The sequence below is a fragment of the Gorilla gorilla genome, chromosome 3 (assembly GCF_029281585.2).
Source record: "Gorilla gorilla gorilla isolate KB3781 chromosome 3, NHGRI_mGorGor1-v2.1_pri, whole genome shotgun sequence".
Classification (NCBI taxonomy): Eukaryota; Metazoa; Chordata; class Mammalia; order Primates; family Hominidae; genus Gorilla; species Gorilla gorilla.
The window spans coordinates 96521800-96539011 of NC_073227.2; the positions used below are offsets into that span (position 1 = coordinate 96521800).

Genomic DNA, 17212 nt, shown 5'->3' on the forward strand with positions numbered 1-17212 from the left:
ATTCTGTTTCATGACTCCTCTCTATAAATTTTACTCCAGCCATAATGCCAGCTGCTGGTGACTTCATTCTCTCTTTGTTTTCCAGTTTCTGTTTTCCAGTGTGAGATTCTATTGAGTCTAAGATATAGCCTTGAGCCATATCGTAGGTAAATGCTCAGTATACAGATTAGCTGCTCTTAATGTGCCCGTCTCTACTCCCACCAGCTGTAGCTGAGGGAAGGAAATGGTGAAGGTTGTTTTGTGTACAGAATGTGGCTGACTAAAACCGCCTCCTTCAGCAGGAGCTGTGAACCTGGCAGCTTCCCTTATACAGAGTTATGGGCAGAGAAAACACTGCCATATCTACACAAGTCTGGAAAATACTTCTAGAGATGGCACCACTATAAAGTGCTGGAGAAGTTTGCTATGGATCAAAGTGAATTTCCCTCAGGCTCATGATTTCCCTCACTGCTTCTTGCAAAGTCCTAAGCTGTCTCTTAATGACAAAGTCCTCCAAACCCCAAACACTTCTTGTCTTCAATGAATGCTGACTGAGCATTTTCTACCTCTCCCCAAACTACCTCTTTCCTCAGCAATGGCCCTCAGATTAAAGAAGAAAGCAAAGAGCATTTCACCAATTGCCCTCAATTCATGCAATGTGATTTTCTTCCAGGGAATTTTGGATATCGATGAAGAGTTCATCTTGAAACAGTTTGACATTGACTATGAGACCAAACCAAGCCATGATGCGCTCCACACGATGAAGCTAAATCAGGTTCCTCTGGAGCTAAAGCGTAGTGTGGGGCTCAGTAAACTGCAGGAGCCAGAGTTGTTCCAGAAACTAGGCTATGAGAGGAAACTCCAGAAACCACAGGTAATTGCAGAAGGGGACCAGACCGAAAAATCAAAGAAAATTAAGTTGTATTGAAGTCTTAAAGTTCTTGAATTCTGGTGTGTCATGGGTACTGGTTTTTTAAAGTAGAATTCTGGAATTTTTTTCATGATTAATATTTGTTAAATAAATGCATGTTTAATACCTATAACAAAGTCAGTTATACAAATGAGGCATGTCATTTGGGATTATTTTTAATACCTGAATAGTCATTTTCAGAGATAATTTGTTAGGTGTTTTATATGTTGGAATACTGAAAGTCAGTAGAAATATACATGAATGGTTATTATTGCAAGAGCAAAATGCTGCAATTAATTATTGTGAATACTGTTAATATTATGTCCAAAGAATTCTTAAATTTTTGCTGGAGTCTTATTGACCACAAACCATCATTCTTGACCACATGCTTGCCTAATGATTAACAAGTTTCCTCAGCACCAAGTTTCTGTAAAGATGGAAGAACAAGGTAACAGAAAGGAGAAATAACATGCCATGTTCCAAAGGGAAGTACTGTGGGCCCCTAAAGTACTATTTACTTTTCTACAGTGTGTCACTGCAAATATATATACACAAGTCAAGTTATGTGAGTCAACAACAGATTTAAGTGCCTAAGTTGGAGGGGAGAGCCCTTCCCTGAAAATGAAAAACAATATTTTATCTCTAATTGTCTTCTGCCTTTTACACATAATCTTTGATATTATACTTCAATATTTGGGACATATTAATTTTGTCCTTTACAGTTGAACACATTTGCCAACCTATTTTGACACACGTTATGTTTCTATCCTTGACTCCATTGCATAAGGTTTATGAAAACTATGCATTTCATCATGAATATCAGCACTTTTATTTTTCCATTCTCCTTTCATCTTTCTAAAAGGTAAAATGCAAAATGGTATTAGACAGGCAAATTATGTCCATCACACCTGAGGCCTGAACCACTGCGTGTCCTGATTCTGGGCTGAATAAAATTGCTCAATTCCCTGTATTTAGAAATAGTTATGCAAACACTGCTTTATAAACCATGGAAGTTATTGCCAAAATTGAGCTTTTGACTGGCAAATGGAGGGTCACTATACAAAAGTTGAAAATATATTTCCACATAATATCTTTTCTCTTCTGACTAGAAGACCTCTTTTAACATTTCTTCCAGTGTGGATCTGCTGGTGATGAATTCTTTCAGCTTTTGTATGTCTGAAGACAACTTGTTCTGCCTCATTTAAAAAGATTCAGTAGTCGCCTGTTATCTGTTACCTGTAGGGGTTATGTTCCAAGATCCTCCAGTGGATGCTGAAACTTTGGATAGTACTAACTCCTATATATACTGCGTTTTTTGATATGATAACAGGCGGTTACTCAGTGACTAAGGGTGGGTAGTGTGTACAGTGTGGATACTCTGGACAAAGAGATGATCATATCCCTGGAGGAATGGAACAAGGATGGCTTGAGATTTCACCATGCTACTGAGGATGGCTCACGATTTAATACTTATAAGTTGTTTATTTCTAGAATTTTCCATTTAATACTTCAGACCATGGTTGACCACAGGTAAATGAAAATGCAGAGAGCAAAAACATGGATAAGGGGGAATTTTGTATTTTGTGGGAAAAGAATTCTAGTTCAAAGTTAATTAATTCACAGGTTTAAAAATTTCACTAAAGGTCTTGCCGTCTTGTCTTCTTGGTTGTACTGTTTCTAGGAGAAATCTTATATCATCCTCATCTTCTTTTTGGGGGGATGTGCTTTTTCCTTGGATGTTTTTAATATTTTCTCTTTGTCACTGGTTTTGAGCATTTTGATTATCATAAACCTTGGTGTATCTTTCTTCATGTTTCATGTACTTGTGGCTTGTTGAGCCTTTTGGATTTGTGGGCTTATAGTTTTCATTAATTTTGGAAAATTTTGGACTATATTTCTTCAAACTTTTTTTTTTGTTGTTTTTCAATCCCTTCCCAGAACTCTAATTATCTGTAATTAGGCCGCTTGAAGTTGTTTTACAGCTCACCACTGCTCTGGTCAGCTTTTTAAATTCTCTTTTCTTTTTGTGTTTCTATGGCTATGTCTTTAAATTCTCTATTTTTTTTCTGCAATGTCTAATCTTCTGTTAATCCCGTCTAGTATTTTTTTTAGAATCTCCTATGTTATAATTTTTATCTCTAAAAGTTTAACTTAGGTCTTTTTAATTTATATCTTCCATGTCTCAACTTCACCTTTTGCGCATAAAAAACATAGTTATAACAATTGCTGTGGTGGCATTGTTTACTGATTCTAACATCTGCATCAGTTCTGTGTCAGTTTCCATTAGGTGATTTGTCTCCTCATTATGGGTCATACTTATCTGAATCTCTGTGTGGCTGGTAATCTTTGATGGATGCTAGGCAGTGTTAACTTTATCTTACTGGGTGTTGACTATTTGTATTCCTATAAATATTCTTGAACTTTGTTCTGGGATGCAACCAAGTTACTTGGAAGTTTGATCCTTTTGAGTTTTGCTTTTAAGATTTGTTGGGGTTGGGTGTGGTGGCTTATGCCTGTAATCCCAGCATTTGGGGAGGCCAAGGCAGAAGTATCACTTGAAGCCAGAAGTTCAAGATCAGTTCGGGCAACATAGTGAGACCCCAGTCTCTACAAAAAAAAATTTAGAAAAGAAATTAGCTGGGTGTGGTGGCGTATACCTGTAGTCCCAGCTACTTGGGAGGCTGAGGCAGGAGGATTGCTTAAGCCTAGGAGTTCAAGGCTGTAGTGAGCTATGATTGTGCCACTGTACTCCAGTCTGGGTAACAGAGTGAGACTTTGTCTCTATTAAAAAAAAATTTGCTGGGAAAGACCAAAGTAATGTGGGGTAATTATTCCCTACTATTGAGGCAAGACCCTTCTGTGTGTTCTGCCTAGTGTCCTGTGGGTCTTTAGGTTTTCCAGGAGGAAGAAGGCAGTGTTCCTGGCCCTGTGTAAGTGCTGGACACTGCCCTCTTTTCCTTTTGGTTCTTTCCCTGACCATGGGTAGTTTCCTCCCACACATGCACAAAGGGGTACCCTCTGAAATCTCCTGGAGTTCTCTCTCTGTGCAGCTCTTTCTTTTCTGATACTCTGTGCTGCAAACTTTCTCTGCCTTGATCTGTCTGGACTCTCGGTCCTGTCATCTCAATTCAGAGAGTCCACTGGGCTCCTCCTGGGCTCTCCCTGAAGGCAGTGAGCTAGGGCAGTCATGGGGCTTATCTTGTTTGTCTCTCAAGGATCACTGTCCTTGGTTACCCAATGTCTTGTGTCTTGCATAGTATTAATTCATGTATTTTTTCTTGTTTTTTGATTTTTGAAGGTGGCAGGGTAAATCTGGTCCCTATTCTGGAAGTCCCTGTTTTTATTTTCTGGGCATCCCTGTCTTTATTTTCTGACTCCACATACCCTCAGGCCTGCTAAACTGTGGTCTTTGGTGTATGAGCTTTCCTGCCACCTTAGCCTTGCTCATAGTATTCTCGCTGCCTGGAGTGCCCCTCCTCTCCATGTCCATAGGTTCTATCTTCCTTTAGACACAGGAAATATGCTGATTTTTCCATGGAGATTTTCTAGGTTGCTTGGTTGACATTAATTTGTTCTTACTTCTAATCTCTCACAGCAATCTGTGCCTCTATTTTATATATCTTTCTTTGCCCTCTATATTAATTCATCAGTTTGTGTATGCATTTATTCAAAAACAGTAGTAGGTTTTTGAGCACGTACCACTATGTGTCCAAAAGTTCTGGGAACAACTGAAGCAAAAATGGAGGACTGTTTACTGCACTTATGGAGATTACAGCCTAGTGGGGTCAACAGGTAAATGATTAACTATAGCGAAATGATGTCATGGTTTGTGCAGGACATAGGAAGAGGTAATCAATTCCATCAAGCACGGGGTGAGGGCATGTTTACGAAGGCATCACAGAAGGAATTATGTTTATCTTGAGTCTGGAAATATCACCAGTTACCCAACAACATAACATATTCCAGAATTCAAGTTCTTCAGTGTGGCAGTAATGTAGATTCCATTCCTCTCCTTCTCCCCTTTCTTCCCCAATCTCTTTCCTTCCCTCTTTCATTTCAGTGGTTTGCATCTGAGGGCAATTTGCCCCCCTTCCCCCACCTCAGGGATATTTGGCAATATCTAGAGATGACATTTTTGGTTGTCACCACTTGGGGGATGCTATTAGAATCTAGTGGGTAGAAGCCAGGAATGCTGCTAAACATCCTATGATGCATGGGACAGACAGACAGACAGACAGACACACACACACACACACCCCTCCCCTACATACAAATAGTTCTCCAGTACCAAATGTCAATAGTGCCAAAGTTAAGAGACCTGACTTTCATTCAACAAATACTTATTAAGCACCCGTTATGTCCTAAGTATTTTTCTAGATGCTAGGGAGATGTAGCTGGGAATAATTTCCGAAGCTTATATTTTAGAGAACGAGAAGAGAGACAGACAAACAATCAGAAAATATATAGCATAGAAATGGTGATGAGGGTCATTAAGAAAAGTGAAGCAGAGAAAGAAGGCAAAGACTGTTGGGAGGGGGTTACTTTTGTTTTTTTTTGTTTTTTTTGTTTTGTTTGGGAGACAGCGTCTCACTCTGTCACCCAGGCTGGAGTGCAGTGGCGTGATCCCAGCTCACTGCAACCTCCACCTCCCGGGTTCAAGCGATTCTCCTGCCTCAGCCTCCCGAGTAGCTGGGACTACAGGCATGCGCCACCATGCCCAGCTAATTTTGTGTATTTAGTAGAGACAGGGTTTCACCAGGCTGATCTCGAATTCCCAACCTCAGGTGATCCGCCCACCTTGGCCTCCCAAAGTGCTGTGCCCGGCCCAGGGTTACCATTTTTTAAATTGGATGGCCAGGGAAGATGCCACTGAAAAGATGACATGAAATAGGTAAAAGAGCAAGCCATGTGTGTGTCTTGGGGAAAAACATTACAGTAGAGGGAACAGTGTGTGTAGAGGCACTGAGGCAGAAGCATGACAAGGGTGCTCTGGAAATAGCAAGGCGGTCTGTAGGCTCGGAACAGAGATCACAATGCTGAATCCAGCTCTGGAAGAGATTTCCCTCCTGTCTCCTCTGTCCCATTCTCTCTTTCTTGGAGCGTATCTGGCTCGACTCTAGAATGCCCCACACATTCTGCCACATAGTTTAAATGTGCATGAGAGGAGACAGGGACAGACTCTTTGTGGTTTCATGTTTCTGGCACCCAAGAGTTAGACTCCCTTTTGTGATGAGACAGTGTGGGTATTGCATTCACAGTATCAGTCTATGAACCAACAACAGGTTCTCCTAACATCCTTGATGTGCTACTGAGGAATCGGGGAAAGAAGGGAATGAGATATGTTCATCGTCCTCTTTCTCTCTTCCAGTTATAAAGACAAGAGCTTGGCTCGGCGCAGTGGCTCAGGCCTGTAATCTCAGCACTTTGGGAGGCCGAGGTGGGCGGATCACGAGGTCAGGAGATGAAGACCATCCTGGCTAACACGGTGAAACCCCGTCTCTACAAAAAAATACAAAAAAATTAGCCGGGCATGGTGGTGGGCGCCTGTAGTCCCAGCTACTTGGGAGGCTGAGGCAGGAGAATGGTGTGAACCTGTGAGGCGGAGCTTGCAGTGAGCCGAGATCGCGCCACTCACTGCACCCCAGCCTGGGCGACAGAGCGAGACTCCGTCTCAAAAAAAAAAAAAGAAAGAAAAAGAAAAAAAAAAGGCAAAAGCTTGGTGTTAGTGGTTTGATAAAAAAAAAAATATTGTAGCATGTGCAAGGCTGAGCACCGTGCTGGGCTCACACTGTCTAATAACTTACTATTTTGGTTGACTGAGTATTGTTCAAGGTCTTTACCCTAGGGGGAAATATGTGATTTTTACGTGATTCCTAGCTGCTTTACATACATTCTCTCCTTTAATCTTCACAACAGCCCTGTGGGGATGTATACTATTGTTATCTCCATTTTACAGATGAAGAATTTATGTAACTTGATCATGGACTCCACCTACTAAGTTGGGGAAAGCTGGATTTGAACCCTGGTCTGTCAAAATCCAAAGGCCATGTTATTAACCACTGTATTATTTTTAAATCATGAACTTTAATGTTTACTTTGTAAAATCAAAGCATGCTGAAACTTCACAAAATACCTTGGCAAGGACCAACCTAAATTCCAAAGTAATGATCCTGCTCTCCTAAGCTAAGCTTTAGATTTTTGAAATGACAAACAAACAAAAAATCAATGGCACTGGGAATTATGTTACTTTCCACAGAATCCTTATAAGCCAAAGTGGGTGAAGATGAGGTATGGAGCATGGTATTTGAACCCCAAGTTGTGGAAAAAGCAAAGAGTAGACGAGCCTCTGGTTGACCCTGAGGTCTCACATAAGGCTCAAGAGGAGAATTTTAAAAAGGAGCTGCAGGAACAGGTATGTATTTATACTGAGATTTGATCACCTGAGCTTAAGATGGTCACAGTGCGTCTGCCACCCTCATACTGAACCAGACTCTGTGGCGTAATACAAAGGCTCCTGAAAGCCCTCCACCTTGCGTATTGAATTCAGCAAGGAGAAAGCTAAGTAATGTTAAGGAGAATGTGTAATACGCAAGACTTGGAATCTCCTGGCTTTGTGGTAGACATGACATCTCTAAAGACTGGACAGCTACTCATGCTATTCCACCATTCTTGGAACAATTTATTCCAGGGATAATTGTTCAAAGGGTGGTGTGACTTGGTACGACCACCTCAGTGCCCAGAATAGATGTGCTGTCATGAGTTATCTTTGGGTAACAAAATGTGAAGCTTGTTTCCTATCAGCTATAGGTGAATGTCAAAAAATTCAAAATTTCAACCAGGAAATTTCTTTTAGGCAATTCATTTGAGTTGCAGGATCTGTCTGAGAGGAAAGGGACAGAGGTTAAGCACTGTTTGATATTGCAAAGCAACAAACACTCGCAACAAGGGTGTGCTCTAATTTTACTACAGATAAACTCTGCCTGCTCATTGCTTGTGTAAAAGTAGCTAGTGGAAAGAAGATACTCATTATGGCCCTGGAAATTTGGGAATATTGATGCAACACTTGCATAATACTCTAATGAGGGTATTTGCAAACCTCTTCTCTTTTTCAACAGACCGCAAACTTCTCTTAGATAACAGACGTGAAAACACTTTGAGAAAGTAAAATACAATACAAATTAGACTTATTATTCTTCAGTAATTACTCATCAATTGTCTTCTTCAGATTGGAAAGCTAAGACAGGAAGGATGGTCATTTTAATCTTTTCCAGTACTGAATATGAATTCTTATTTTCAGGTGTGAGGTATGATACAAATTTATGAGCACCCCATGTTTATATAAGTCTCAAAATTATGTAAATAATGTTTGGCAGAATTTCTTAGTATGGTTTTTGGAAAGCCTAAGTTTATGTGAATTTAATATATAACATAAAGCTATTCCAGTTGCACTTTTATTATAAAAGGTAACATCATTTTCTCAAATCAAATATTTAAAAAGAAAAATAGCTACAAACTTTTGCTTTAAGGTATCTAGAGTTCTGTTTTTAAAAGCATATTCTTAATTACTAATTCTTAAAGACTTCAAAAGTTTTACAAAACATATTTCATTTTGATGACAAATGCTATAAAGATGTTTGCCAAAATGGTTACAGTGAGCTAATAAAGTAGCATTATTTAAATATAATTGATATAACTCGTATAGTAAAAGATTGTTTATCAGGCAGTTTAGACACAGGGAGGATTCATAACAATGGAATTGTTCTACAATAATTTTTATAAATCACACCTTTTTAATACCTGAGGAATGGTTTACCTTATCGACTATAGGTGGTACCACTAGGCTGTGGCACCCCAGTTTACAAGACACAGGCACTGTGGGGTACTGGTAAGAGACAGTAACTATGACAACATGAGTGTCTTTCTGGGAACTCATGAGTTTTGACTATTCTTGATAGATTTGGTTTGGAAGGTGAAATGGTTTTAAAGTACTGAATTTAAATTATGTAAACTTATGCATCCAATTTTTAAATTAAAATAAATGTAAAGAAAAACTAAAAAGATGCATAAATATTGTAGATGTTGGGACTGATCAAATCATTTTTGATTGTCCTGTCCTTTGAGGTTAAGATCTATGATTTGTGGACATACTGTTAATCTTAACTAGGTTAGATTCCAGACATCATAGGTCAATAATTGTCTAATTGCTAAAATGTGTTGCCCATCCTTAATATGGGGATAAGGAAAAGGCTAGGGGAAGGAGAGAAAGCTGGACATCTTTAAAAGCCTTCATATTCATCAACTCATGAACGTTACACACATATTCAAAAACAAGAAGGATATGGGTTAAAATGAGATACTTTATAAAGAACTAAATGCTTTTAATGAGAACAAATATGAAATCAAGGTTCTGATGGCTGACCCCTTTCTTCAAATGTGGGTACTCTTTTAGGAGGAGTTACTTGCAGACCTTCACGGAACAGTTGCCTTTAAGGATTTCATTCTAAGCAGGGGCTACAGGATGCCACGTGTGAGTAAAGGGTCCTTTCAGAAGGCCCTCCTGAGGGGCTTCATGGCTCACAGTTGTTGATGGGAAGAGGTTATGACCCTGACAAACCCAAATAGTTCTCTTACAGGCACATACCAAGACAGGCCCCTGGAAGAAAGGGCATGCTTTTCCCCAGACGGTGACTCAGAGATAGGATATGGCATTTTGCCCTTTTTATTCTGCCTATTTGGTTTCTGCTACTATCAGAGATACTATTTCCCTGTGATCTTTGACTCATCTTCCTTGGATTTGGCCTCAATAGGAGGTCTATGTACAGGGCATGGGCCTTGCAAATTCCAACTGTTACTCAACACCCTGAATTCTCTAGGATGTTTTCAAGTCTCCTTTACATCCTGGTCTAAGGACAAAGAGCTGTGGCTTGGGTTAGGACAAAATAGCGTTGGGATTTGCAATTTTATCATTGCACTATTAGCTCTGCCTCAAGTAGAAACAGGCTAAGGCAAAAGTTCACTTCCTGGGGGGCCTGGCCAGTGTCTTCTGTCTTTTTTCCCTTTCTTCGTTTCTGCCTCCTGGTTTCCCCTCACTAGCTTGTAAAGCTGGCCCCAGCATCTCCACACAATGTGGTCCCCCTTTGGACAATCACTTGTAACAGGGTTGGGGTGGGAGGTTGGCAGAAGGGAACATGGAGCGGGAGGGCCTGCTGCCTCGAGCAGTGTGCCCAGATCAGCCCTGTCACTGCAGCAGGAGACTAGATAGGCATCTGGGGCTGAAGTCATAGCTGATAATGTCAAGCATTTGTCCACTGTCCTCTGTGTGCACGTACCTTGGGGTCTTTAGGGGACAGTGCAACTGAGATGGTCAGAAGTTTCTGGAAATGGGAGATTTGATTTCCGTTTTTCCAAGAGTGATAGAACTAACAATAGCTGATACTGCTAGCAAATAAATGTAGGACGAAGTTCAGAATCAGACTGGTTTCAAAGTTTAATCAGGCAAGTCTAGAGCATGAGATGGAGATTTGAGACTGGGAAACTCCATTATAGAACTGGTTTGGAGGAACTCCTTTAGCTTTGAACATCAATACTAGGTCTGCTAGATATATTTAATATACAAATAACTGCCTAACCTGCATATAAGGTTTGCATAACTATATTTATATATAATATATAAAATATAAAATATGCATCTATAGCTTTAATATTACATAATTATGTGTTTACGAGTCCATATTAGATATGTAAAGATGTACTTCTGTGGTATATGTGTGTGTATATATAAATCCTTGTTTGCCGTTGATATTATTGTGGCTCATTTTTATATCTTAACATTTTTAGTGGCAAAACACCCTTCTTTTTTTCATTTTGATGTGTTCCCTATTGATTTAATCCATGCTGTTCATGAACATTTAGTTCAGTTTTGGGCAAAAGGAAGCATGCCTGACACACTGGCTATTGCAGGATCTGGCCAGCAGCCCGCAATGCAACGGGGCTCTCTGTTCCCAGGCGGATTGGCAGGTTGAGAAATAATAGACACACACAAGATAGTGAAAGCTGGGTCCAGGGGTGTCACCGCCTTCTGGTCCCACGGTGCCAACAATGCACTGGATATACCAGCATTTATTATTAAGTTTAGTGAGGGCGGGGGTAGGTTAGTGAGAGATTTAGGGTCATTTGATTGTGAGGTGAGAAGGTCACATGGGGATGAAGTAATTCTTTAACATAACATTTGTATGTAGAAGTACAGTACATTTGTATGTAGAAGTACAGTGTACAGAGATAAGAATTTACAATATAGTGTGTGCGTCAATAATTTCTAACAGAATCTTAAAATAGAAACACAATCTTTCCATAACCTATGATTAGCAAGATATTAATCAGCAGTAACAGTTGCCACAAAAGCTGGTTACAAACAATCCATGGAAACAGGAGGTGAAGCTAGACAACCGGTTAGACCAGAAATTCTCAGAAGGGAGTATGCCTTAACCCTAAAGAGGCCTAGAAGAGCCGTGGCAAGATGAGGGCGTTTATAACCCTATCTTATCCATATGGACAGGCGCCCCCCATGCGTCCGTTTATAGGCTTTCCACAAGGGTTGCATTCCATTCCCAGAGCTATGAACATCTGCTTTTCTGGGATAGGAATCTTGGTGATGTGCAACCTCCCTGACTGCACGTCCGTTCATAGGCTCTCTGCAGGGGGAAGCACATCATGCGCTGTTGGCTCGTTCTGGCAGCCCAACCTGGCGTTGTCTTTACACAATCCTGCATGCAATTTTGTATTTACACTAATCAGGAGCATTTCATCTTTTATTCCGTAGCAATAGTTTCAGGGGGTCTCCCTACATCTGGCTATCCTCTTTTCAGTCACATTGACTAGAGAAATGATGCCCCTGGTCACAACAGAGTCCTCTGAGAACACCTGTCATTCAAAACCCTACAATATTTTGTCCCTTTATTCTTACATCCTATATTCTTATTTTATCAATAAGATTTCAACTGAAAGAGAGAAGGGGCTTTATCACAGGGAATAAGATATATATGCATATACACACGCAGAGTATATAAATATATGTGTGTGTATATGTGTGTGTGTATACACAGTTATTATTTACTTAAATCTATATGTGAACATTCATTCTTTTTTTTAACCTCCTGTGTACATTCACATATGTGAACATATGCACTTACCTACACATTCCAGTATCTGCTGCTGGATTAACTACTTGATGCATCACCCACAGCCTCATTCCCTCTGCTGCACAGTTGGATCCCAAGCCTTAGTAGCAGGGATGGGCAGCACAAGGCTGTGTTGAGCTGGGCTGGGCCAGACTTGGGCACAGAACAAGTGTGAATTCCATCTGAGTGTTTCTGATACTGTGTGACTACCTTCCAAAGACCAACATCTATCATGGTCAGATTATTAACATGTGATTTTGCATAGTGTAAGGATATATATTAGAGTGTGAAATTTTGAGTTAGGTATGGTAGTGGTTGTGGGGAGGACTGTACTGTGCAAGTTTTGTTTTTCAATCTAATGAAGGTTCTCTCATTTGTTTTTAGTTCCTTGAGAATATGTATATCGGGAAGGAATGTAAACGTGCATGTAATAAGACTCCTATAAAACGAACTCAATCAAGCATAGAAGAATCGTAGGAGAATGATTAGGCAGATTTTATTACTACATACTTGGCTATTTCTCTATCTCCTTTTAAAGATTAAACAGAATTTATGATGAGTGTCCCACTGTGGATGTTCAACTTTGACTTGGCAACATCTGTAAATGTAATATCTGATGGTTATAAGCATTTCTCAATGGATTTCTGCTTCAGTTAATTAACATTTTATATACTTTATCACCCATGAGATCAATATTCACATGTAATCTTCTCATATTTTTGTGGCACGTGAATATTATATAGGTATATCAACTATTGGTAAAAATAAATAAAGGCATAAATAAAAACAGACTTACTCTATTGCCTTTTCCCCAGGTTTTTTCTCTGGTATTGAATGAGTACCTCCTTTCCTCTTCCTTTACAATATTATTTTCTTTCATTTTGAATTAAATTTACTGAGATATTTTTTCCTTTTGTCCGCATTGCCATGGGTGGATATGGTCTGTTTGGCCCCGCTAAATCTTATGTTGCAGCTTGATCCCCAGTGTTGGACGTGGGGGCTGGTTTGAGATGTTTGAGTTATGGGGGTGGATCCCTCGTGAATGGCTTGGTGCCATTCTCACAGGAGTGAGTGAATTCTCACTCTTAGTTCCTGTGAGAACTAGTTATTGTAAAGAGACTGGCTCCTCCTCCTCTCTCTTGCTTGTTCTCTCACCATGTGATGTCTGCACATGCTAGCTCCCCTTTGCCTTTTGCCACGAGTGGAAGAATCCTGAAGCCCTCACCAGAAGCAGATGCTGGCACCATGCTTCTTGTACACCCTGTAGAGCTATGAGCCAAATAAATTTCTTTTCTTAAAAATTACCCAGCCTCAGGTATTCCTTTGTAGCAACACAAATGGACTAAGACAGGCATGTTAGTGTTGATAATAAATGTGTATCTATAACATAAGGTCATAGGTCAGAAGGTTTAATGGAAACTCAAGACGACATGTATTTTAATTACCTTTTAAAAATTATATTTTATTTTAAAATGTTAATACTGTCTGGGTGTGACCACTCACTCCTATAATCCCAGTGCTTTGGGAGGTCAAGTCAGGAGGATGGCTTGAATCCAGTAGTTCAAGGCTGCAGTGAGCTATAATCATGCCAGTGCCCTTCAGCCTAGGTGACAGAGTGAGATCCTGTCTCTAAAAAAAAGTTAATGCTCATATTAGGAAAATCAGAAAACATAGACTAGCAAAAAGAACATAGAAAATACTAATTCTTCCTATAGAGTCAGCAATAACTGCTCTTTGCTCATTGGAATGTATCCTAGATTTTTTTTCTATGAAACATATAGGGAATAATTTAATCAAAAAAGGATTTACTGAAAGGAAATTATTTATTAAAAACATATTCTGTCCACAGAGAATCTTTTTTTTAACTTTTACTTTAAGTTCTGGGATACACGTGCAGAATGTTCAGGTTTGTTACATAGGTATACATGTGTCATGGTGGTTTGCTGCACCTATCAACCTGTCATCTAGGTTTTAAGCCCTGCATGCATTAGGTATTTGTCCTAACGCCCTCCCTCCCCTTGCCCTCCACCCTCTGGCTGGCCCCAGTGTATGATGTTCCCCTCCCTGTGTCCATGTGTTCTCATTGTTCAACTCCCACTCACGAGTGAGAACATGTGGTGTTTGATTTTCTGTTCCTGTGTTAGTTTGCTGAGGATGATGGTTTCCAGCTTCATCCATGTCCCTGCAAAGGATGTGAACTCATTCTTTTTTATGCTGCATAGTATATGTGCCACATTTTCTTTAATCCAGTCTATCATTGATGGGCATTTGGGTTGGTTCCAAGTCTTTGCTATTGTAAATAGTGTTTCAACAAACATACATGTGCTAGAATGATTTATAATCCTTTGGGTATATACCCAGTAATAGGATTGCTGGGTCAAATGGTACTTCTGGTTCTAGATCCTTGAGGAATCACCACACTGTCTTCCACAATGGTTGAACTAATTTACACTCCCATCAACAGTGTAAAAGCATTCCTATTTCTTCACATCCTCTCCAGCATCTGTTGTTTCCAGACTTTTTAATGATCGCCATTTTAACTGGCATGAGATGGTATCTCATTGTGGTTTTGATTTGCATTTCTCTAATGACCAGTGATGATGAGCTTTTTTTCATATGTTTGTTGGCCACATAAATGTTTTCTTTTGAGAAGTGTCTGATCATATCCTATACCCACTTTTTGATGGGGTTGTTTGTGTTTTATTTTGTAAATTTGTTTAAGTTCCTTGTAGATTCTGGATATTAGGCCTTTGTCAGATGGATAGATTGCAAAAATTTTCTCCCATTCTGTAGGTTACCTGTTCATGCTGATGATAGTTTCCTTTGCTGAGCAGAAGCTCTTTAGTTTAATTAGATCACATTTGTCAATTTTGGCTTTTGTTGCCATTGCTTCTGGTGTTTTAGTCATGAAGTCTTAGTCCATGCCTATGTCCTGAATGGTATTGCCTAGGTTTTCTTCTAGAGTTTTTATGGTTTTAGGTTTTATGTTTAAGTCTTTAATCCATCATGAGTTAATTTTTATATAAGGTGTAAAGAAGAGGTCCAGTTTCTGTTTTCTGCATATGGCTAGCCCATTTTCCTAGCACCGTTTATTAAATAGGGAGTCCTTTCCCCATTGCTTGTTTTTGTCAGGTTTGTCAAAGATCAGATGGTTGTAGATGTGTGATGTTATTTCTGAGGCCTCTGTCCTGTTCCATTGGTCTATCTGTCTTTTTGGTACCAGTACCATGCTGTTTTGTTTACTGTAGCCTTGAAGTATAGTTTGAAGTCAGGTAGCATGATCCCTCCAGCTTTGTTCTTTTTGCTTAAGATTATCTTGGCTATATGGGCTCTTTTTTGGTTCCATATGAAATTTAAAGTAGCTTTTTCTAGTTCTGTGAAGAAAGTCAATGATAGCTTGATGGGAATAGCATTGAATCTATAAATTGCTTTGGACAGTATGGCCATTTTCACAATATTGATTCTTCCTCTCCATGAGCATGGAATGTTTTTCCATTTGTTTGTGTCCTCTCTTATTTCCTTGAGCAGTGGTTTGTAGTTCTCCTTGAAGAGGTCCTTCACATCCCTTGTAAGTTATATTCCTAGGTGTTTTATTCTCTTTGTAGCAACTGTGAATGGGAGTTCACTCATGATTTGGCTCTCTGCTTGTCTATTATTTGTGTATAGGAATGCTTGTGATTTTTGCACATTGATTTTGTATGCTGAGACTTTGCTGAAGTTGCTTATCAGCTTAAGGAGATTTTGGGGCTGAGGCGATGGGGTTTTCTAAATATACAATCATGTTGTCTGCAAACAGAGACAATTTGACTTCCTCTCTTCCTATTTGAATATTTATTTCTTTCTCTTGCCTGATTGCCCTGGCCAGAACTTCCAATACTATGTTGAATAGGACTGGTGAGAGAGGATATCCTTGTCTTGTGCCAGTTTTCAAAGGGAATGCCTCCAGCTCTTGCCCATTCGGTATGATATTGGCTATGTGTTTGTCCTAAATAGCTCTTATTATTTTTTTCCATCAGTACCTAGTTTATTGAGAGTTTTTATCATGAAGGGGTGTTGAATTTTATTAAGGGCCTTTTCTGCGTCTATTAAGATAATCATATGGTTTTTGTCATTTGTTCTGTTTATGTGGTGGATTATGTTTATTGATTCATGCATATTGAACCAGCCTTGGATCTCAGGGATGAAGCCGACTTGGCTGCAGTGGATAAGCTTTTTGATGTGCTGCTGGATTCGGGTTGCCAGTATTTTACTAAGGATTTTTGCATTGATGGGCCTTTTTTGGATGGTAGGCTGTTAATTACTGCCTCAATTTCAGAACTTGTTATTGGTCTATTCAGGGATTCGACTTCTTCCTGGTTTAGTCTTGGGAGATTGTATGTGTCCAGGTATTTATTCATTTCTTCTAGATTTTCTAGTTTGAGTAGAGTTGTTTATAGTATTATTTGATGGTAGATTGTATTTCTGTGGGATCAGTGGTGATATCCCCTTCATCATTTTTTATTGTGTCTATTTAATTCTTCTCTCTTTTCTTCTTTATTAGTCTGGCTAACAGTCTATCTATTTTGCTAATCTTTTAAAAAAACTAGCTTCTGGATTGTTTGATTTTTTGAAGGGTTTTTCTTGTCTCTATCTCCTTCAGTTCTGCTCTGATCTTAGTTATTTCTTGTCTTCTGCTAGCTTTTGAATTTGTTTGGTCTTGCTTTTCTGGTTCTTTAAATTGTGATGTTAGTGTGTCGATTTTAGACCTTTCCTGCTTTCTGATGTGGGCATTTAGTGCTACAAATTTCCCCTGAACACTGCTTTAGCTGTGTCCTGGAGATTCTGGTATGTTGTATCTTTGTTCTCACTGGTTTCAAAGAACTTCGTTATTTCTGCCTTAATTTTGTCATTTACCAGTAGTCATTCAGGAGCAGGTTGTTCAGTTTCCATGTAGACATGCAGTTTTGAGTGAGTTTCTTAATCCTGAGTTCTAATTTGATTGCACTGTGGTCTGAGTGGATGTTTGTTATGATTCTTCTCCTTTTGCATTTGCTGAGGAGTGTTTTACTTCCAATTATGTGGTCTGTTTTAGAGTAAGTGCTATGTGGTGCTGAGATGAATGTATATTCTGTTGATTTGGGGTGCAGAGTTCTGTAGATAGGTCTGT

The 17212-nt window shown here is 39.4% G+C and overlaps 1 protein-coding gene across 2 annotated transcripts in view; it reads left to right on the top strand.

The window, feature by feature from the left end:
• FAM47E (family with sequence similarity 47 member E) overlaps window positions 1-13362 on the top strand; it is a 34661-nt gene extending 21299 nt beyond the window's left edge. Inside the window, exons 5-8 of one of the 2 annotated variants that reach the window (XM_019025411.4) lie at window positions 653-853; window positions 7146-7301; window positions 9339-9416; window positions 12451-13362. In XM_019025411.4, coding sequence (XP_018880956.1) covers window positions 653-853; window positions 7146-7301; window positions 9339-9416; window positions 12451-12543 — 528 coding nt within the window. In that variant the 3' untranslated portion in view covers window positions 12544-13362. The remainder of the gene's footprint in view (window positions 1-652; window positions 854-7145; window positions 7302-9338; window positions 9417-12450) is intronic. The other variant, XM_019025412.4, reaches the window with a different exon arrangement.
• The last annotated feature ends 3850 nt before the right edge of the window (window positions 13363-17212 follow it).